Source organism: Phoxinus phoxinus, assembly GCF_949152265.1.
Source record: "Phoxinus phoxinus genome assembly, chromosome: 13".
Taxonomy (NCBI): domain Eukaryota; kingdom Metazoa; phylum Chordata; class Actinopteri; order Cypriniformes; family Leuciscidae; genus Phoxinus; species Phoxinus phoxinus.
The window spans coordinates 4469438-4490018 of NC_136888.1; the positions used below are offsets into that span (position 1 = coordinate 4469438).

The window sequence follows — 20581 nt, forward strand, 5'->3', positions numbered from 1 at the left end:
AGTAGTTGGACGGCTGGTAGGTCCAATTGAAGGGGTAAGAAAAATGAAAAAAAAGAGGAAAGAAAACCAACACAAAAAAATCCTGCCTTAGGTTCAGTATTCTGTCACATTATGGCTGTAATGAGTGCATGAGCGAGCTTTCTTTAATTCAGCAATCCACAGGAAAAAATCACAAGGATAAAATAACCACACAACCATAAACATACCAGACAATGAACAGACAGAACTCAGGGTTTAAATACACAGGGAGAGTAATCAAAATAAGTACGAACAGGTGCAAATTAAATCAGTAACTAATTAGGGCACAAAGATCACAGGCAAACCAGAACAGGAAACACAGTGAAAACAAAACTAAAAACAGAACATACACGCTTCACTGTTTTCAATATTGATTACAATAAGAAAAGTTTCTTGAGCAGCAAATCCGCATATTAGATTCTGAAGAATCATGTGACACTGAACACTGGCGTAATGATGCTGAAAATTCAGCTTTGATCACAGGAATAAATTACATTTTACAATATATTCAAATAGAAAACTTTTATTTTAATTTGTAATAATATTCCACAATATTACAGTTTTTTAAAACATGCATGATCATATATTTGAAATTCTACTTTTGAATTACAGTCAACAGAGAAATATCCATTTTAGTAGTAAAGGTCAAAGGTTCTCATGGTCTGAAACATGTCTCAAAATCATTTGAACTGACTATAAAAAAATATTTACAGAATGGAGAAATTTCAAGCAGTTTATAAATAAAAGCAACGGTGCCGAAACAAGTAATACTAACAAGTCTGTGTCTCTTTCTGGCTTTGTCGTTACAGTCTGATGATCTGGATCCCTTCCAGGACATTTTAGAGGACAGTGCATACACTACTGATGTCGGCATTCCCAGTCCCAAACCAAAATTTCCGCCTTGCAAAGAAAGCAAAAAGGACCTGATAACGTAAGCAAGAATGATGATCACCCACCGCACCATGTTGCACAAGCCTTCACACTGTTCTCTGTCTCTTCCTGTTCTTCTTCTCTCGCTCTCTGCTTTAGAGCGCAGCATTACTGCATGCCACATGATCTAACATAAACTTAGAGTCAGGAGGCCGAGTACTTTTACTTATATAACGCTTTGAGGATTTTAAACATCATTTCATTTGACATGTTCATGGCTCAGCTTCTCTCTAGGATGTGATGTGATTTTAGAACTTAAAGGCACATTTCCGTTTTTTTTTTGTCAAACAATATTGGAATATTTGTATTTAACGTTACTGTCGTAAATACCACTCACGCAGAGCCATCTCTGCACGCACGGCCTGACCCCCTCCCCCTGTATACCGGTACCTGTTCAGTAGGATGGAAGCTGTAACGAGTGGAAATAAGGTGTGGCCCCTTTAAGAGCTGCGCACGCCCTGTTGAACGGTCGGCAGTCTGTATTGTATGCGCGCCTCAAACACCCCATGTATGCGGGTTATTTCTGTTTAATGCTCATTCTTATCGTATTTTTGTTTATCAAGTAACGCTGTGGACGGTAGAATGTGTGACAGACAGTTACATGAGTTTGATTGGGGAATAAAGTGCAAGTTGTGAGATGCCAATCGCCTCCGTGAGTCTGTCTGGCCTCTGTAATAACTTCATCTGTGAGCTATCCATATTGTTCCTCCTGACAAAACGCGTTACAAAGCGTCGGACATCGAACAAGCTCAGATAGCCTCCGAAGATGTCTACTAATCCATCAACAAGAACGCCAGGTCAGCATCGCTGTTGCATCCATTGCTGCTTTTTAGCTCTCGCCAACGAGTGAAAGCCTGACCGAGTGACTCTTGTCCGGTTCCTCACGCGGTCAGTTTCTCGTTTTCTTTTCCTCGACTCTTCCGACCGCGTTTTCTTCATCGACTCTGCCATGATTCACGTCCGAAATGCTTGCTAGAGTCTTCCATAGAGGCTGCTTCATATGTTGTTGTGTGTGACGTCGTGCCGTAAAGCAAGTCATGATTCTCGCGAGATTTGTCAGGGCGCTCCTCTCAAACTTGCATTGCTGGTTTTTCCAGCGGCGTCTTCCCCAGGCTTTGCTTTCGGGATGATTCGCACTACGAGTTCGTTTACCATCGATATGATTTTGAAGCTGTTATATTAAGGCACAATTCTTACATAGTGTGCCTTTAAGCACTCTTGCAGACAGTGAAGCTAAACTGGAAACAATGAACAATAAAAACAGCATCATAGATATTTGGGCAACACTTTGCGTTAACCGCCAATCAGAGTTCAAGTTCAACTAGGCACTTATGCATAGACTGTTACTGGACCCAACAGATATACGAATTAGAGCTGTCAATTTAACACATTTATTCAATTATCTAAAGAGAAACACATTTAAAAATGTTTCTCTGCATGATATATAATGATGATACAAGTGTTCCTCTGGATTTAGATCTAGCTATATTGTATTTATAGAGTTGGCTAGAGATTTAAATATTGCTCAGTTTTTTTCTAGTTTTTATTGTTGGTTGGTTTTTGTTATTTTAAGAGATTTAAATGTTGCTATTAAGAAAATTATACATCGGTCAGCTTTGTTCTATTAAGTGAATTAAATATTGGTACATTTTGTTCTATCAAGATATTTAAAGGACTGTCTGTCACGTTATGTCTGAGTTTTAGTTGGACTCTCAGTTGGTTTTTCATAATATCATTGTTTCATGTTCTGTTTCCTTTGTTGGCATTTTTATTCATTGTTTTATTAATGCACCTCACCTGTTACTCGTTTCTTTCATTGGTTTTCGTTGGTATACTGTATATTGAGCCTCTTTTTATTTTATTTTTGAATTTGTAAATAAAAAAAGAGTGCTACAGTTAGATCCTGCTCTTTTTCATCTTTCCCCTTAACCACGGCTTGACAGAAGAAATTAACCCAAATATGGATCTAGCTGCAGCCCAAATCCTCCTCCTCTCACAAGGTGATCGTTCTCGCGAGGAACAATTTTGAATCCGTTCCACCTCGTCCAGCACACCAACATAAACCTGTGTGCGTTTTTACGGGCAGGTCTGGAGACCTTTCTGAAGTACGTCGACTCTTTTGCAGTGTGGATCTCCCCTTACTATCTATAAGAGTGAGGAGAATCAGCCATCGCCCACAGTCCACAAAGTACCATCTGCTAAAGCAGCTATGCCCCCAACAGAGCACAAGCCAGAGCCCACCGCTGACTGCAAAAACTGAGCCCCAACTCAACAGGAATCAAAAGCCAGAGCTCAACCAAGTATGATCAGGTGCTTGAGCCGGCACTTACATCCCTAATGGAGCTTAACCCTGAGGGTACGCTCACCCCGGAGCCCAAGTTTTTGGAGTTTGACCAGGAGCGAGAGCCAACAGTTCTTTGACCATTTCCAAGTCTCCTTCTTCTTCCAGCACCAAGTCTCCTTTGTCGCCGATGCTCTCGCCCAGCACCAAGTCTGATTTGTCACTCAGCACCAAATCTGTGTTGCTCTCAGCCGGCCTCCCACTTTTTCCTGCTCTGCCTATGGCTTCCGGTTCTTCGGCCCCATCCCCATTGGCTCCCTTTGGGCCTTCGGCTCCTTCTTGGCTGGCTTCACCAAGCAGCTCGGATCCGTCTTAAGCTTTCAGGTCTCCAGCTCCACCCTGGTGTGTAGATCCCCTGGCTCCACCTCAGCCCTCCGAGCCCTGGACTCCACCTCAGCCCGTCGACCCATCGTCTTCACATTGGCGCCACACTCCCTCTGGTCCACTGTGGTCCATCATCCATCAGGCTCCGCCAGGCTCCCTCATCCCTCTGGCTTCGCCTTAGTCAGTTATTACCCTGGTTGTGCCACAGACATCCAGTCCTCCGCCTACAGTCCCTCCACTCCTTTGGCTCCAAAGTGCTCTTCCTTTCCTCCAGCTCCACCATTTACCTCGCTCCCTCCTTCTCCACCTCAGCCCTCCAGTCCATCGTGTCGCCCCGGGTCTTCATCTCTTTGGCTACTCATGGGTCTCCACCACACCCGGCTTCACCTAAGTCGATCAGGCTCCTGGCTCCTCCTTCCTTCTGCCATGGGCCTGCATTCGACGTGTTTTTGTTGGGGATCACCCCCTGGCTCTTACCACCATCATCCCCTGCCTGGCTTCTTCTTCTTCCTTGGTTGTCCTTTCTGCCGCATCCTCCTCCTAAGCCCCCTCTGTTGGACTGTGGGTAATGTCACTGTGGCGAGCAGGACGAGGTTGAGGGACGTGAGAGCGGCGCGAGACCGGTGGCGTGATTAATGATGAACGACACCTGCGCGACGCACCGGTCTCGAATCTCTCACGGAGAAGCGGAAGCATAAAGGAGGAGCGACGACAGTGAAGATCGAGAGAGGAACAGGCCTGATTTTATGTTGTGTTTTTATATTTATTTATTTATTAAAATAATTGAATGTCCGCTGGTTCCCGCCTCCTTCTTCCCATAACATCTAACCTCGTTACAGTCACATTATATCTTTGAGTTTTTGTTGGACTCATTTTTTTTTCATATTATCATTGCTGCGTTCTTGGTTTGCATTGTTGGCTGTTTCTCCTTTCTTTAATTGGTTTCGTTGGTATATATTTAACTTGTTTTCTGTCCGTTTTCGTTCCGTTCTTATTTCTTCCGTTCTATTCTTGTATTATTGAATCCTGAGTATTTGGGTATTTTTGAGTTGTAAATGTATAAAGACTTCTGCAGTTCGATCCTGCCATGACGTGACACTGTCGGTATTGTTAAATAAAGCAAAAGCAAGTGTTAATGAAAATATGATGAGATGTTGCAGATGAAAAGTCTGATGCTGGGGGACATGGCAGGAGAAAGTAATAAAGGAATTTAGACAATGGTTGGTTTTGATGTAAGCAAGTGTAAACAATCCTCAGAAAGGATCAATGAAGATATGAATAGTTGTCTTAAAGGTTGTGTAGGTAAGAATTGTCTAAAGAACTTTTTTTTTAAATTGTCTAAAACTGTCTTTATATACCAATACATAATTAAAATGTAAGTACTTTGAAAAAGAGAGTATAAAAATTGAGTGACTCTAGTGTATTTAATCTTCAAAAAACACAGCTCATTAATTCCTACCGGGACGAAACAAGTGATTGGCTTGCGCGACTGTCACTCTCCGTCGCCATGACTACCGCCGCTATTACTGGCTCTGCCCACACGCGCGCAGTCGCGCACCCGTTTTTAGGTGGGAGTGAATGGAATTAATGAGCTGTGTTTATTGAAGATTAAATACACTAGAGTCACTCAGTTTTTTATACTCTCTATTTTAGAGTACTTGCATTTGAATTATGTATTGGTATATAAAGACAGCTTAAACAAATTTTCCAAATCTAATTAGCAGTCATTTATGCAAAAATGTTGAGAAATTTAAGGTATGGGTTTAATTTTAATTAGTATCATCTTTGATCTGAGCCATAATTGGTATAATGTGATGCCGTCCCTTACTGTGGTTGAAAATATCACAAAGAATTTCCCCACTATTGGAGCAATTCACACTTGAAGTATCTTCATGTTTGCGATTCGTTTGATTAATTAATCAACACATCATATAATTAATCGTATATAAATATATAAACCGGTTATTACGCCTCACATAGAAAGCGTGACTCCATTCTTTAATGGTGGATTCAGTCCAATGAATGTATTGTTTTCAGTTTACTTCAACTATGCTGTCGGGAAGTTATCAGACTGCCTCTCCATGTTAACCCTTTCAATATTTCACCAGACATCCTGGGACAAGTGATAATTTCAAGAGAATAAAAACCATTAAAATGCTTTGCTATTCAGAGGGTTACTAAATACAGAGCAGATGTCCCTTCACTTGCACATTGGCTTTATTGCATTTGCAGTCCATTCTGAGTGGATTATGTATGTGTGTGTGTGTGTGTGTGTGTGTGTGTGTGTGTGTGTGTGTGTTTGTTTGGTTTTTAGTATTAGTACAGGTCTTACCACCAGTTTATTTGACTAACATCTGAACATGCACCCTTTTAGTCTTTCAGGTTGTCCTTTAGCAGATAAAAGCATTCGGAGTATGATGGCCACCAACTCACAAGAACTCAAGTAAGTATCAAACTGCACAGCACAGACATGGCTCAAATTGTTGAGCCTAATTGGTTACAAATAGATCTTTAGGGTGATTGGTCATGTGATCATTTTAAATGGGATTGAGTTTGAATAGTTGTATATGCCTGATGAAAGTCGCGAGCCTGAAACGTTGCTAACAAAATATTGATAGCATAATTTGCAAGTATTGATAGTGTGCGGGAGTTTCCTTGTTTTTTTAGATTGGTTATATTCTAAAAGATAATGTTTTCAGACTTCAGACCCAAAGCATCAGTGGCCACCATAGATATTGAGATGCAACTATAATGCAATGTGCTTCGAAATCCACAAAAATTTGTTTGACATCTAATTTTTCAATATCACTTTGATGATAAATATGTGACTACAGCTTACTACGACTTATTAATGACCCCTGACATTCTCTTGTGAAAAACAAGTACACTTTAGCATACTTTTAAGAGTGTATAAATAATATACTTTAAAATAATATACTTAAGTGTGAACTGACACTTTTCAGACACTTAAATGCATACAATTCGATGAAAATGTCTTATAGTTTAAATTTATATTAAATGCAGTTAGGTAGACTAAAATATACTTCAATATAATTTTTGTCATTTAAATATTTAAATACTTATAATTACACATTTGTAAATTTGCAATTTAGTACTTTAAACATAATAAAGTTCAAATCATAATCAAGTACTTTACATGTGCTTATATTAGTCAACACATCACTTCATACTTCATTAAAGCATGACAATAGATTATTCAAACAATGATTTAAAATGTACTTTAAAGGTGTATTTAAGTGTCTTATGAAACAGCCATGTGCTTTCATTAATATTCAATGATCTGCAAGTAGTGTTTACTTTTAAGATTTGGAGTTCACTACAAGTGCACATTCAATAAAAGTGTGCACACTTATTCTTCACAAGGGTTGATAAGTGTATTGTCATTGGGGTGAATGTCACCGTATAACAGGGTTGAACAGAAGGTGCAGAAACACATACAGTATATTACAGTGAAAGAATGATATCTGAAAATAAAACATCTAAATTTTAGGTGGAATTTTTTGTTCTGCGTAATCCATTAAAATGTAATGATGAATGAGGATATGCAACAACAAATTATAAATTATATTCCAATGAGAAGCAATGTTTTTGTTTTTAAAGGAACACTCCAACTTTTTGGGACTTTAGCCTATTCCCCTTATCCCCCAGAGTTAGATAAGTCCATACATACCTTTTTCATCTCCGTGCGTGCTATAAGTCTGTTTGACGCACCCACCGCTAGCCTAGCTTAGCACAAAGACTGGATGTGAATGGTTGCAGCTAGCATACTAATCCAAATAAGTGACAAAATAAAACAAACATTTTCCTATTTACATGTTGTGATTTGTATAGTCACAGAGTGTACAAAAAACAAAGTCACATGAGACAGACATATTTTAACCGTATAAATACTGGGAACTATATTCTCTGAAGGCGAAGCACTGCTACTTGGGCGGAGTGATAACCGCAGCACCTGAGACGACGCGCCGTTTTTTCTTCTGTCAACAAAACCAACGTGACTATACGTGAGCTCTAGCTCCGCTCAAGTGTTACTGGGACGACAGAGCGCGTTCGAGGCAACAATACTGTAACATTACAGGGGATACATGGAGCCCGTAAACAACTGCAATAGTAGTTACCACCCTATTCAGATAATAATGTCACTAACGTTACATTAGATCTAAGTTAGCTAATGGCACTGTTACAGTAACGTTAGGCTAAACATTTAAAAATATAACAGAACACTTACCGCAGCCGCTCCACTTTGTCCTGTATGTGATATCGATGGGATGGCTGTATCCTTCAGCACACGTTTCATGGTCCTTGTGGCAAATTCCATTTTTTGAAAATAGTCGTCCTCAGTGAAATGTACCGAGCAAACATAATGTCCCTTGATAATCTCATTAGGTGTGTTTTGATCAATATCCAGAGCAAGTAGCTCAGCATTCTTCATCCGGTCAGCGTTTTTAGTTGGAATTCTATGAAACATCATGGTATCACCTGGTCTCCCTGTTTATTGTCACAGCTCTTTACAATACAGCGAAAATCCATGATTGTAAACTACGCTTTTACTATTTATAAATTGCTGACTCTGTAACCCAAACTCTGAACGAACTCTCTGCTCCTCACCTCGGCGCGTCTCAGGTGCTGCGGTTATCACTCCGCCCAAGTAGCAGTGCTTCGCCTTCAGAGAATATAGTTCCCAGTATTTATACGGTTAAAATATGTCTGTGTCTCATGTGACTTTGTTTTTTGTACACTCTGTGACTATACAAATCACAACATGTAAATAGGAAAATGTTTGCGTTATTTTGTCACTTATTTGGATTAGTATGCTAGCTGCAACCATTCACATCCAGTCTTTGTGCTAAGCTAGGCTAGCGGTGGGTGCGTCAAACAGACTTATAGCACGCACGGAGATGAAAAAAAGTATGTATGGACTTATCTAACTCTGGGGGATAAGGGGAATAGGCTAAAGTCCCAAAAAGTCGGAGTGTTCCTTTAAAGCACCATTTTGTTGATATTTCTTTTAATTGGAAAAAAAATCTATGCGTAACGTAACGTGTATTTCCTGTTCTGTTCTGTTTTTGTTTGCACTCTGCTCGGTTTCCACTTGGCTGTGTTCATAATTAGTCCCCTTGGTTACCCATTAACACTTTAGTTTGTTGCTATGGTTACTCATTGATTAGATTCTGTTCACCGGTGTTCATCTAGTTTCTTTTGCTTGGTCCTTGTATTTATATCTCCGTGTTTCAGTTCATAGTTGTCGTCTCTCTTTAACGTATATGTTGAAGTCTAGTTTGTATTTTCTCCTGTGTTCTGAGTATTTTAAGTATGTGTGATCTTCTTCGTTGTGCTATTTGACCAGCGTAACCTGACACTATTAATATCATAAATAATAATATTAGTCAAATGATAATAGGCTATTAAGTCACAGGGACTTAGGGTCCATTTTTGGTATCTCTTAATATTTTAGCACATGTGCAGTTCTGAGGTAGATGGCAATGAATGAAGCTTTGAACGTATATAGAAATTACAGAAGTTCCTGAGGATTTACTTTTTGTTTTTTTTTGTGATTTTGATTCGATGACACACAATGACTTGAACAGAATGTGTGTTAAAACCAGTCAGGATAGTAAGAAATAAGCTTACAGCAGGAACACTGTATGACCGGCATGTACCAGATGCGAGCTCATTGTTTTGTGTCAGATTATTAGGCTGAATTTATTTTCTAATGACTCATGAATGCACTGCTCCATGCTGTGAAGCTTCTTCCCCTCATTTCAATAAGCAGTACATGCCTTTTCCTTTTCTTTGGAAGGTTTGTGGACAGGATAGTGTGAGTTAATGATGGTAATGTAAGGTCAGGTCTTCTTGTGCATGCTGGGCAGTAACAGGGTGTATTTCTGTCCCAGGTGCTCGACCCCGGGCTGTGACGGCTCGGGACATATTACTGGCAACTACGCTTCACACAGAAGGTAATGAACACACTCGCTTGTGAAAAAGAAATGCACTTAATTGTATAAAAAAAAAAACAGCATTTGCCAATAATATTAATGAAATAAAGGGCCACTTGGGTGTAATTAGAGTTAATTTTCATGTTTCTTAACACACTTGAGTTCACTTTTAAAAATGGCTTCAAATACATTTAAAATAATTGTTTTAATCATCTTTTGTCATGCTTTAAAGCATGATATACTAAAGCACTTGTAAAGTACTTGCTTACAATTTTAACTATGTTATTCAATACATTAAAATTTTATTTATATTAAATCTACTAAATTACAATTTCATCATTAAAAATATGTAATTACAAGACATACAAGTTTTAACAGAATGGCATTAAAGTCTATTTTAGTTTAGCATAAATTATTATCAGTACATACAGTACACTTTGACAATACTTTGAAGACGATAGAAACAATTATGAAATTATATATAAAGTCCTAGCCTACTTAATTGGGAATGTTTAATATATATTTAAATACTGTATATTATGTCATTGTAAATAGTATGCAATTAAGTGTCTGAAAACATTACATTCAGTTTATTCTTCAAAAATACATTTCTTTCTATAAGAAGTACTCGTTTTAAATGTATGCTGAAGTGTACTTTTCACAAGAGCTGAAGCAACAACAGCTTGTTTTCTCCCAGTTTGTCAGGATGTCCACGGGCTCGGAAGACGGGAATAAAGATAACACACAGTAAAGAGGACAAGGAGGACCAGGAGCCGATCAGGTACTCCAATCTGCTATAAAACGACAGCAAAACAATAATTATTTACATTCCTGGATGTAAATATTGCAAATATAGTAATTACCCGCAAATTGTTCAAACGCAACCAATGTTTAAAAGCTGCAGTTTTCAAAATTTACAAAATGTTTATAATAAGCGTCATGAATCCATTTTCCAAACCGTGTCTTATCCTGAATTCTGCGGTACACCTATAATAAGTGTTTATATTTGTACTATCATAGTTTTTATTCATATTTTGAATGCCTGTCGTTTTAATTTGAGTTAAAGTTTTAGTAAATTTGTTGTTTTTGTTTTTATTAGTTTTTTTCCCCCCATTTTATTTCAGCTTTAGTTATTTTACTTAAAATGAGAAATGTCTTGGCAACTAGCTAAAAACTAAATGAGTTTAAGATTTTTTACATTTAATTTTATTTCAGTTAAAGTTGATTTTATTTCAAGTAACGAACATGTAAAATGACATTGATTTAGTTTGTCTGACAGAGATCCCGTGAAACGGTGGTTGGTTTGTGTTTGCAGGTGTCCGGTGCCGGGTTGTGATGGCCAGGGTCACATAACGGGTAAATATGCGTCCCACCGCAGCGCGTCAGGCTGCCCTCTAGCGGCCAAACGCCAGAAGGACGGCTACATCAGCGGCTCCCAGTTCACGTGGAAGGCTGGGAAGACAGACGGCATGTCGTGTCCAACCCCGGGCTGTGACGGCTCTGGACACGTCAGCGGCAGTTTCCTGACCCACAGAAGGTGCTTTTTCTCATTTACACTGAAACCCAATAATGCTAATCACAATAACACGAAAACATTTATATTCAATATTTACTTATAGTACATTATTAAAATGCAAGTTGCATGTGTTAATATTATTTTACAGGGCTTGACGCTTACTTTTCCCCCTAAGTTGAAAAAATGTAGGAGCGCAAATTTTGTTTTAAAATGGTTTTAGCTTAATAAGGGGGTATAAAGGGACAATATAAGTAGAATACAAAAAGCACACAAGGTTTTGCTGAAGGGAATTGCTGAAGCTTTTATCATAGTAACCTATATGGTATCACGTATTGAATTAGTTTACAATAAAGTGTAGACCTCCTAGCCGATCTTAATAACTTTTTCCTTACAATAAAAACTCTGAACATTTAAATATACAATAAAACAATACACACAAAAAATGTATAAAGCAAACAAATGTTTCAAACAGATTAAAGTGCAAAAGAACAGCCAACACTAGTATGTAACAATAGGTAAAACTTCAATAAGATCCTATTAGTTAATGCATTAAGTAGTCGAACATTAACTAACAATGAGCAGTTCATTTTAGCTCAATCAACTTTTGATTTTAATAATGTACACTGTAAAAAACTAATACTAATATTATACTGTCAATATTACTGTCTTTAGTTGGGCCTCATGCGGCTAATGCCTAAATAATAATAATAATAATAATTACAAAAAAATATATGAAATGTAATAATTGTTCAATTAAATATAAAAATATTAATCAACAAATGACCCAGTTCTCATCAACAACCCCTGACCCAATTCTCAGTGGTACATCTGACCCCACTTTATCTTTTAAATTTACTTTCATTAATAATAAAAAAAGTCTAAATCAAATCTCTCATTAATAAAAAAAATAATAAATATATATATATATATCTTTTTTTTTGTCTAACATAATAAAAACCCATTCAGATTAAAAGACACGTTTAAAAAGAGCATAACCTTTCAATAAATGTGAGATCTAGTGTCATCTGTGGGCAAGAGGAAAATTAAAAGGAGGGAATACAACATCTTACCGTAAACAACAGCATCATAGAAACAGAGTGAAGGAAATAACAAACAAGAAGACGACCGATACATTCACCAGGCTATTTATATATGGTACCATAGCAGTGCGTTCAGGGCTACGTTGAGGACTGAATACTAGTGAACTGCATACTGTGCTACTGTGTATACTCATATTTAGCATAGTATGTAGTATGCACACTATATATCAGATGTTCTTAGATCTGGCCCTCAAGGTCCACTTCCTGCAAAGTTTAGGTCCAATCTTGATCAAACTCCCCTGTCTGTAGGTTTGCAGTACTCGTTGTTCAGGTGTGTGTGATTAGGGGCGGAGCTAAACTCTTCAGGAAAGGGGACCTCGAGGGCCAGAGTTCAGAACCCCTGCTATACATTTACTACACTATTTGTATAGGTTATTTCATGCATACAGAAAAATGTACATACTGTGCAGTGAACAGTGTACACACTGCAGATACAGGAAGAAGAATACGATAGTATGCTAAACAGCACGTGAGTCCGGTCAATATTTAGGTGAGAGCGCCCTCTGCTGCCCTGACAGGGATGTAGCAGAACATTAATGACAACAAATAATGACTACATGTTTGTCAACTTCTGCTAAGAATTTTGTTCTTGTTTTTTTATGAAAATATAAGAAACTTTTATTTATTCATACCACTTATACTGTTCAAAAGTTTGGGATCAGTAAGTTTATTTTTTTAATGTTTTTGAAAAAAGTCTCTTATGCTCACCAAGGCTGTACTGAAGATTTGATCCAACAACAAAAACAAAGTAATATTGTAAAATATTATTACAATTTAAAATTGTTTTCTATTAGAATATATGTTAAAATGTAATTTATTCCTGTGATCAAAGCATTATTACTTTAGTCTTCATTGTCACGTAATCCTTCAGAAATCATTCTATCTTTTCAGAACAGCTTTTATTTGAAATAGAAATCTTTTGTAAACATTATAAATGTCTTTACTGTCACTTTTGATCAATTTAACGCATCCTTGCTCAATAAAAGTATGAATTTCTTTCCACAACAACATTTTACTGACGCCAGGCTTTTGAACGTTAGTGTAAACTGTTTGAGACTGAAGTAAGCCGTTAGTAGTGTGTAACTGCTGACCACAAAAACTAAACACTGCACTCTAAAAAATGCTGGGTTGTTTCAACCCAATTTTGGGTAAAATATAGACAAAACCAGCCATTGGGTTACATTTTTTAATTACATTTTTAACCCAACATTTGGGTTTGTCCATATTTGACCCAAAATTGGGTTAAAACAACCCAGCATTTTTTAGAGTGTACACAGTCAGTTTATTTTTTTTTTTTTTAGGGGAAAGTGTTACCGGTAATTATCCATATTTCATGCTCCACATTCTCCTTTCTCTCATTGTTGTAGTCTCTCTGGTTGCCCACGTGCCACAGCGGCGATGAAGAAAGCCCGACTATCAGGAGTGGAGATGCTCACAATAAAACAGCAAACAAGCAATGGTAAAGAACAAGTCTTAAAACTAGAAGTACAACAAAACCAGTTTTCAAAATATGCAAGTAAAAATGCAAATTATGACAGTCTCTCCATGTCTGTTATAATACCAATTATAGAGAAGTGGTTTGTAATGCCTGGGAATAATTCAAACCATCCAAGAGTTTATGCGAACACATATGAGTACAATTATAGAGTAAGCATACTGTAAAATGATAGGGTGTTTTTATGTACAGGTGTTTGCTTTTTCTGCTATATATCACGTTTGTCTGTTCTCACTCCAGGTTTAGACTGTGATGCAGATGTTAAACAGCTGGATGAAGACGTTAAAGATTTACATGAATCAAATTCACAGGTGGAAGCGGATATGATCAAACTTAGAACACAGGTGAGGGTTGTTATAGAATGATTTCTATATGCGAGTATTAACTAGTGGTCAAAAGTTTGGAATTGTTATGATTTGTTAATGTTTTTGAAGGTAGTATTCATTCATTTGATCTTTGAAAATACAGTAAAAACGGCAATATTGTAAAATATTATCTGTATGATTGTATTCTATTCGTATATATTTTTAGATGTAAAAATCATGGTTTCCTCTAGAAATAAAATATAATCATAATCATAAGAACCATTATTAATAATTGAACTCCAATAATAATTTCCATCACAGGAATACATTTTAAAATATATTAAAATAACAAACAAGTTATTTTAAATTGTAATAATATTTAACAATATTATTTTTTTTTACTGTATTTTTGATCAAATAAATGCAGCCTTGGAGAGCAAAAGAGACTATTTGTATTTTATTCCAATTTGACTATAAAACTTGTGTTATCTAAAATGTATCTGGAACTTTAGTATTGTAACAACCTTATTTACAGCTAAAATAAATAAATAAAGGTGATATATATCGTGGTTATCACAAAGATGAAGATGAGAGTCCACAGGTTCCAGTAAAAAATGTCTTTAATAATAAAGGAAACTCGGGTAAATACAGACGGTGTAACCGTGTGCGTAAAACAAGCGCTAACACTAAAAACGACCGACAACTGAGAGTGAACGGGGAGGAACTTGCATAGATAATGGTGATTAACTCAATCATCAGCTGTTACTCATTTAGTTTGTGTCCATGGAAACAGATTAGTGGCGGGAAACTATGACAAAGGAAAACATGTGACTAATAAATACAAATTAAAAGTCCATGAAAGCGAAACTAAGAACATACAGTAGGCTATACACATATATTCACTACTACTACTAAGTTTTTTGTTGTTGTTTGTTTGTTTGTTTGTTTGTTTTAAATAATTTAATAACTTTATTCAGCAAGGATGTATTAAATTGATCAAAGGTGACAGGAAAGACTTTAAATAAATGCTGTTCTTTTCAAATTTCTATTTATCAAAGAATTCTGAAAAAATGGTTTCTACAAAGTATGAAGCAGCACAACTGAAAAAAACAAACAAATAAACAGTAAATATTTAAACAATAAACAGGTGAGACAAAAGTGTGTGTGTGTGTGTGTGTGTGTGTGTGTGTGTGTGTGTGTGTGTGTGTGTGACTCAGTACATTACGCCTTACAGTGTAAATTAAAAATGTGTAATAAATAAAATTTGAAACCCACAGTGTACTTACTATACTATAGTCTTAGTTGAAACATTATGTTGTCATACTATGAAGACATTTTTTATCAGAATTAACAAGTGTGTCGATTCATGTCCCACAGATCACCACAATGGAGTCTAATCTGAAGTCCTTAGAGGAGGAAAACAAGGTGATTGAACAGCAAAATGAGTCTCTCCTGCGCGAGCCGGCCAGCCTCAGGCATTCACTGATAAACAGTTTAGCTAATATCCAGCTATCGCAGATGGTAAGGGACCATCAGAATGAGGGCAAGTCCTGGACAAAGAGTGTATTGCTTTAGTCTGTTCATTTAGAAAAGTCAAGAAAGAGCTTTGCTAGGCTTGAGGCCGCAGGTCTTGGCTCATTCAGTAAATTGAGCCTGTGCATCAGCACTACGGCACGACCGGGGTCATTTCAAACTACTCCATACGTCAAAAGTTGTGGCGTCAACTGGTGTAATTGAATTTGACGCATTGTTATTGCCAGAGTCAAGGGGAACTCGCTTTGAGCAGAAAGCCTCTTTAAAAGGCCAGCTCTGGTAAAACAAACAACAACAAAAAAGCATCAACAAGTTTGTAGTATAATATACCATAAAAGTTGGTTTGCTGGAGTTAGCTTAAAAACAATCAGCTCTTCAATCACGTCCACAGACATTTCATTCATCACTAAACCAGTTTATGCCAGTACTATTTTAGAGATTATTGATATACTATTATTGTTTTTGTTAACTCAGTATTCATTTAATTTTTAGTCATTTTGTTTCTGTCATTGTCTTTTTATGTCTATTTAGTAATTATGACGTTTTAGAATTATAGTTATATTATAATTATATTATATTTAGTTTTAGTAGTATTTCAGCTTAAAATATAGGGTACTAGCTGAAATAAAATTAATTTGAATGTAATGTTAATGTTTATTAAGTAATGGAAATGTTTTTTATGGATTTATTTTTTGTTGATGAAAATAACCCTGGTTTATACAGAACGATCTTAGGTCGACATGGCTACAAAACAGATTTCTTCCATTGCGCTTATTTTGTCTTCATTTATGCTCAACAAAACAAGACAGAATTAAAGAATGAATACATTAATAAATGTTTTCGAATTTCATTTCACCACCAAAAACATCATAGCAAGAGAAAATAAATGTGTGTTAGCTTTTATAATGCAACCATACTGGGGTGCGTTTCCCGTACAACTATATAGCTCACTGCTTAACTACCATAGTACGATGCATCGTTGGAGAAATCAACTAGCTAGTCACGAGTGTTTCCCGAAACCGTATGTCGTAAAGTATCGTTCAACCACGTTGGTTTATGACGTCTCGCACGTGGTGGACTAATAACTTATTTTAATTAATCTGTTTGAGATCGAATTAACGCTAGATTTTGTCATATAAGTTACAGACATGTCATCTGAAGACCATTTCTAATTTTTCTCAGTTATTTTGCTTTATTACCAGACTCAATATTTGGCTCGTTCTTACATAGTAGAGCACGTTCGCACATGCGCAGTCTTCAAAAACGGTGTTTTAAATCTCTTGACAAACTAAAAGACGTAAATTACATTTGTATGTATTCTAAATAAATAACACGGGTTGTACTGAATGTCAGCTTGCTTATTTTGCTAAAGATAAGGATTTATTCAGTCTATATCTCATGTAAACTAGAAACTATGCTTCTAACCACAGCTCGAGAGCTGTCGTTCCAACCACACAAGTTTGCGATGCTGTTTGCGAACGTTCGTTGGAACGATGGTTTCGGGAAACACCAAATCGTTGAACTATGCTGATAATGATGGAACTTGCGACCATAGTTGGCTAACGATGCTTTCGGGAAACGCACCCCTGACAGGTTGTTTCTTAAAAGATTTAGATGAAGCCCATTCTCATTTTCTCTCATTTTCCGACTCTCAATCCCACAGTATCAGACTCTCAATCCCACAGTATCAGACTCTCAATCCCACAGTATCAGACTCTCAATCCCACAGTATCAGACTCTCAATCCCACAGTATCAGAGCTGTAATCAGCACAGACTCTCAATCTCACACTATCAGACTCTCAATCCCACAGTATCAGACTCAATCCCACAGTATCAGACTCTCAATCCCACAGTATCAGACTCTCAATCCCACAGTATCAGACTCTCAATCCCCACAGTATCAGACTCTCAATCCCACAGTATCAGACTCTCAATCCCACAGTATCAGACTCTCAATCCCACAGTATCAGACTCTCAATCCCACAGTATCAGACTCTCAATCCCACAGTATCAGACTCTCAATCCCACAGTATCAGACTCTCAATCCCACAGTATCAGACTCTCAATCCCACAGTATCAGACTGTCAATCCCACAAAATCAGACTCTCAATCCCACAGTATCAGACTCTCAATCCCACAGTATCAGACTCTCAATCCCACAGTATCAGACTCTCAATCCCACAGTATCAGACTCTCAATCCCACAGTATCAGAGCTGTAATCAGCACAGACTCTCAATCCCACAGTATCAGACTCTCAATCCCACAGTATCAGACTCTCAATCCCACAGTATCAGACTCTCAATCCCACAGTATCAGACTCTCAATCCCACAGTATCAGACTCTCAATCCCACAGTATCAGACTCTCAATCCCACAGTATCAGACTCTCAATCCCACAGTATCAGACTCTCAATCCCACAGTATCATACTCTCAATCCCACAGTATCAGACTCTCAATCCCACAGTATCAAACTCTCAATCCCACAGTATCAGACTCTCAATCCCACAGTATTAGAGCTGTAATCAGCACAGACTCTCAATCCCACAGTATCAGACTCTCAATCCCACAGTATCAGACTCTCAATCCCACAGTATCAGACTCTCAATCCCACAGTATCAGAGCTGTAATCAGCACAGACTCTCAATCCCACAGTATCAGACTCTCAATCCCACAGTATCAGACTCTCAATCCCACAGTATCAGAGCTGTAATCAGCACAGACTATCAATCCCACAGTATCAGACTCTCAATCCCACAGTATCAGACTCTCAATCCCACAGTATCAGACTCTCAATCCCACAGTATCAGAGCTGTAATCAGCACAGACTCTCAATCCCACAGTATCAGACTCTCAATCCCACAGTATCAGACTCTCAATCCCACAGTATCAGACTCTCAATCCCACAGTATCAGACTCTCAATCCCACAGTATACGACTCTCAATCCCACAGTATCAGACTCTCAATCCCACAGTATCAGACTCTCAATCCCACAGTATCAGACTCTCAATCCCACAGTATCAGACTCTCAATCTCACAGTATCAGACTCTCAATCCCACAGTATCAGACTCTCAATCCCACAGTATCAGACTCTCAATCCCACAGTATCAGACTCTCAATCCCACAGTATCAGACTCTCAATCCCACAGTATCAGACTCTCAATCTCACAGTATCAGAGCTGTAATCAGCACAGACTCTCAATCCCACAGTATCAGACTCTCAATCCCACAGTATCAGACTCTCAATCCCACAGTATCAGAGCTGTAATCAGCACAGACTCTCAATCCCACAGTATCAGACTCTCAATCCCACAGTATCAGACTCAATCCCACAGTATCAGAGCTGTAATCAGCACAGACTCTCAATCCCACATTATCAGACTCTCAATCCCACAGTATCAGACTCTCAATCCCACAGTATCAGACTCTCAATCCCACAGTATCAGAGCTGTAATCAGCACAGACTCTCAATCCCACAGTATCAGACTCTCAATCCCACAGTATCAGACTCTCAATCCCACAGTATCAGACTCTCAATCCCACAGTATCAGACTCTCAATCCCACAGTATCAGACTCTCAATCCCACAGTATCAGAGCTGTAATCAGCACAGACTCTCAATCCCACAGTATCAGACTCTCAATCCCACAGTATCAGACTCTCAATCCCACAGTATCAGACTCTCAATCCCACAGTATCAGACTCTCAATCCCACAGTATCAGAGCTGTAATCAGCACAGACTCTCAATCCCACAGTATCAGACTCTCAATCCCACAGTATCAGACTCTCAATCCCACAGTATCAGACTCAATCCCACAGTATCAGAGCTGTAATCAGCACAAACTCTCAATCCCACACTATCAGACTCTCAATCCCACAGTATCAGACTCAATCCCACAGTATCAGACTCTCAATCCCACAGTATCAGACTCTCAATCCCACCGTATCAGACTCAATCCCACAGTATCAGACTCTCAATCCCACAGTATCAGACTCTCAATCCCACAGTATCAGACTCTCAATCCCACAGTATCAGACTCTCAATCCCACAGTATCAGACTCTCAATCCCACAGTATCAGACTCTCAATCCCACAGTATCAGACTCTCAATCCCACAGTATCATACTCTCAATCCCACAGTATCAGACTCTCAATCCCACAGTATCAAACTCTCAATCCCACAGTATCAGACTCTCAATCCCACAGTATTAGAGCTGTAATCAGCACAGACTCTCAATCCCACAGTATCAGACTCTCAATCCCACAGTATCAGACTCTCAATCCCACAGTATCAGACTCTCAATCCCACAGTATCAGAGCTGTAATCAGCACAGACTCTCAATCCCACAGTATCAGACTCTCAATCCCACAGTATCAGACTCTCAATCCCACAGTATCAGAGCTGTAATCAGCACAGACTATCAATCCCACAGTATCAGACTCTCAATCCCACAGTATCAGACTCTCAATCCCACAGTATCAGACTCTCAATCCCACAGTATCAGAGCTGTAATCAGCACAGACTCTCAATCCCACAGTATCAGACTCTCAATCCCACAGTATCAGACTCTCAATCCCACAGTATCAGACTCTCAATCCCACAGTATCAGACTCTCAATCCCACAGTATACGACTCTCAATCCCACAGTATCAGACTCTCAATCCCACAGTATCAGACTCTCAATCCCACAGTATCAGACTCTCAATCCCACAGTATCAGACTCTCAATCTCACAGTATCAGACTCTCAATCCCACAGTATCAGACTCTCAATCCCACAGTATCAGACTCTCAATCCCACAGTATCAGACTCTCAATCCCACAGTATCAGACTCTCAATCCCACAGTATCAGACTCTCAATCCCACAGTATCAGACTCTCAATCCCACAGTATCAGACTCTCAATCCCACAGTATCAGACTCTCAATCCCACAGTATCAGAGCTGTAATCAGCACAGACTCTCAATCCCACAGTATCAGACTCTCAATCCCACAGTATCAGACTCTCAATCCCACAGTATCAGACTCTCAATCCCACAGTATCAGACTCTCAATCCCACAG

General features: G+C 38.3%; 1 protein-coding gene across 1 annotated transcript in view; it reads left to right on the plus strand.

The window, feature by feature from the left end:
- The window catches only part of myt1lb (myelin transcription factor 1-like, b), a 169522-nt gene that overhangs the window by 145743 nt on the left and 3198 nt on the right, over positions 1-20581 (plus strand). Inside the window, exons 13-20 of the mRNA XM_079633122.1 lie at positions 828-949; positions 5988-6056; positions 9529-9591; positions 10268-10351; positions 10886-11107; positions 13554-13645; positions 13922-14025; positions 15364-15411. Of these exons, the coding sequence (XP_079489248.1) occupies positions 828-949; positions 5988-6056; positions 9529-9591; positions 10268-10351; positions 10886-11107; positions 13554-13645; positions 13922-14025; positions 15364-15411 (804 nt within the window). The remainder of the gene's footprint in view (positions 1-827; positions 950-5987; positions 6057-9528; positions 9592-10267; positions 10352-10885; positions 11108-13553; positions 13646-13921; positions 14026-15363; positions 15412-20581) is intronic.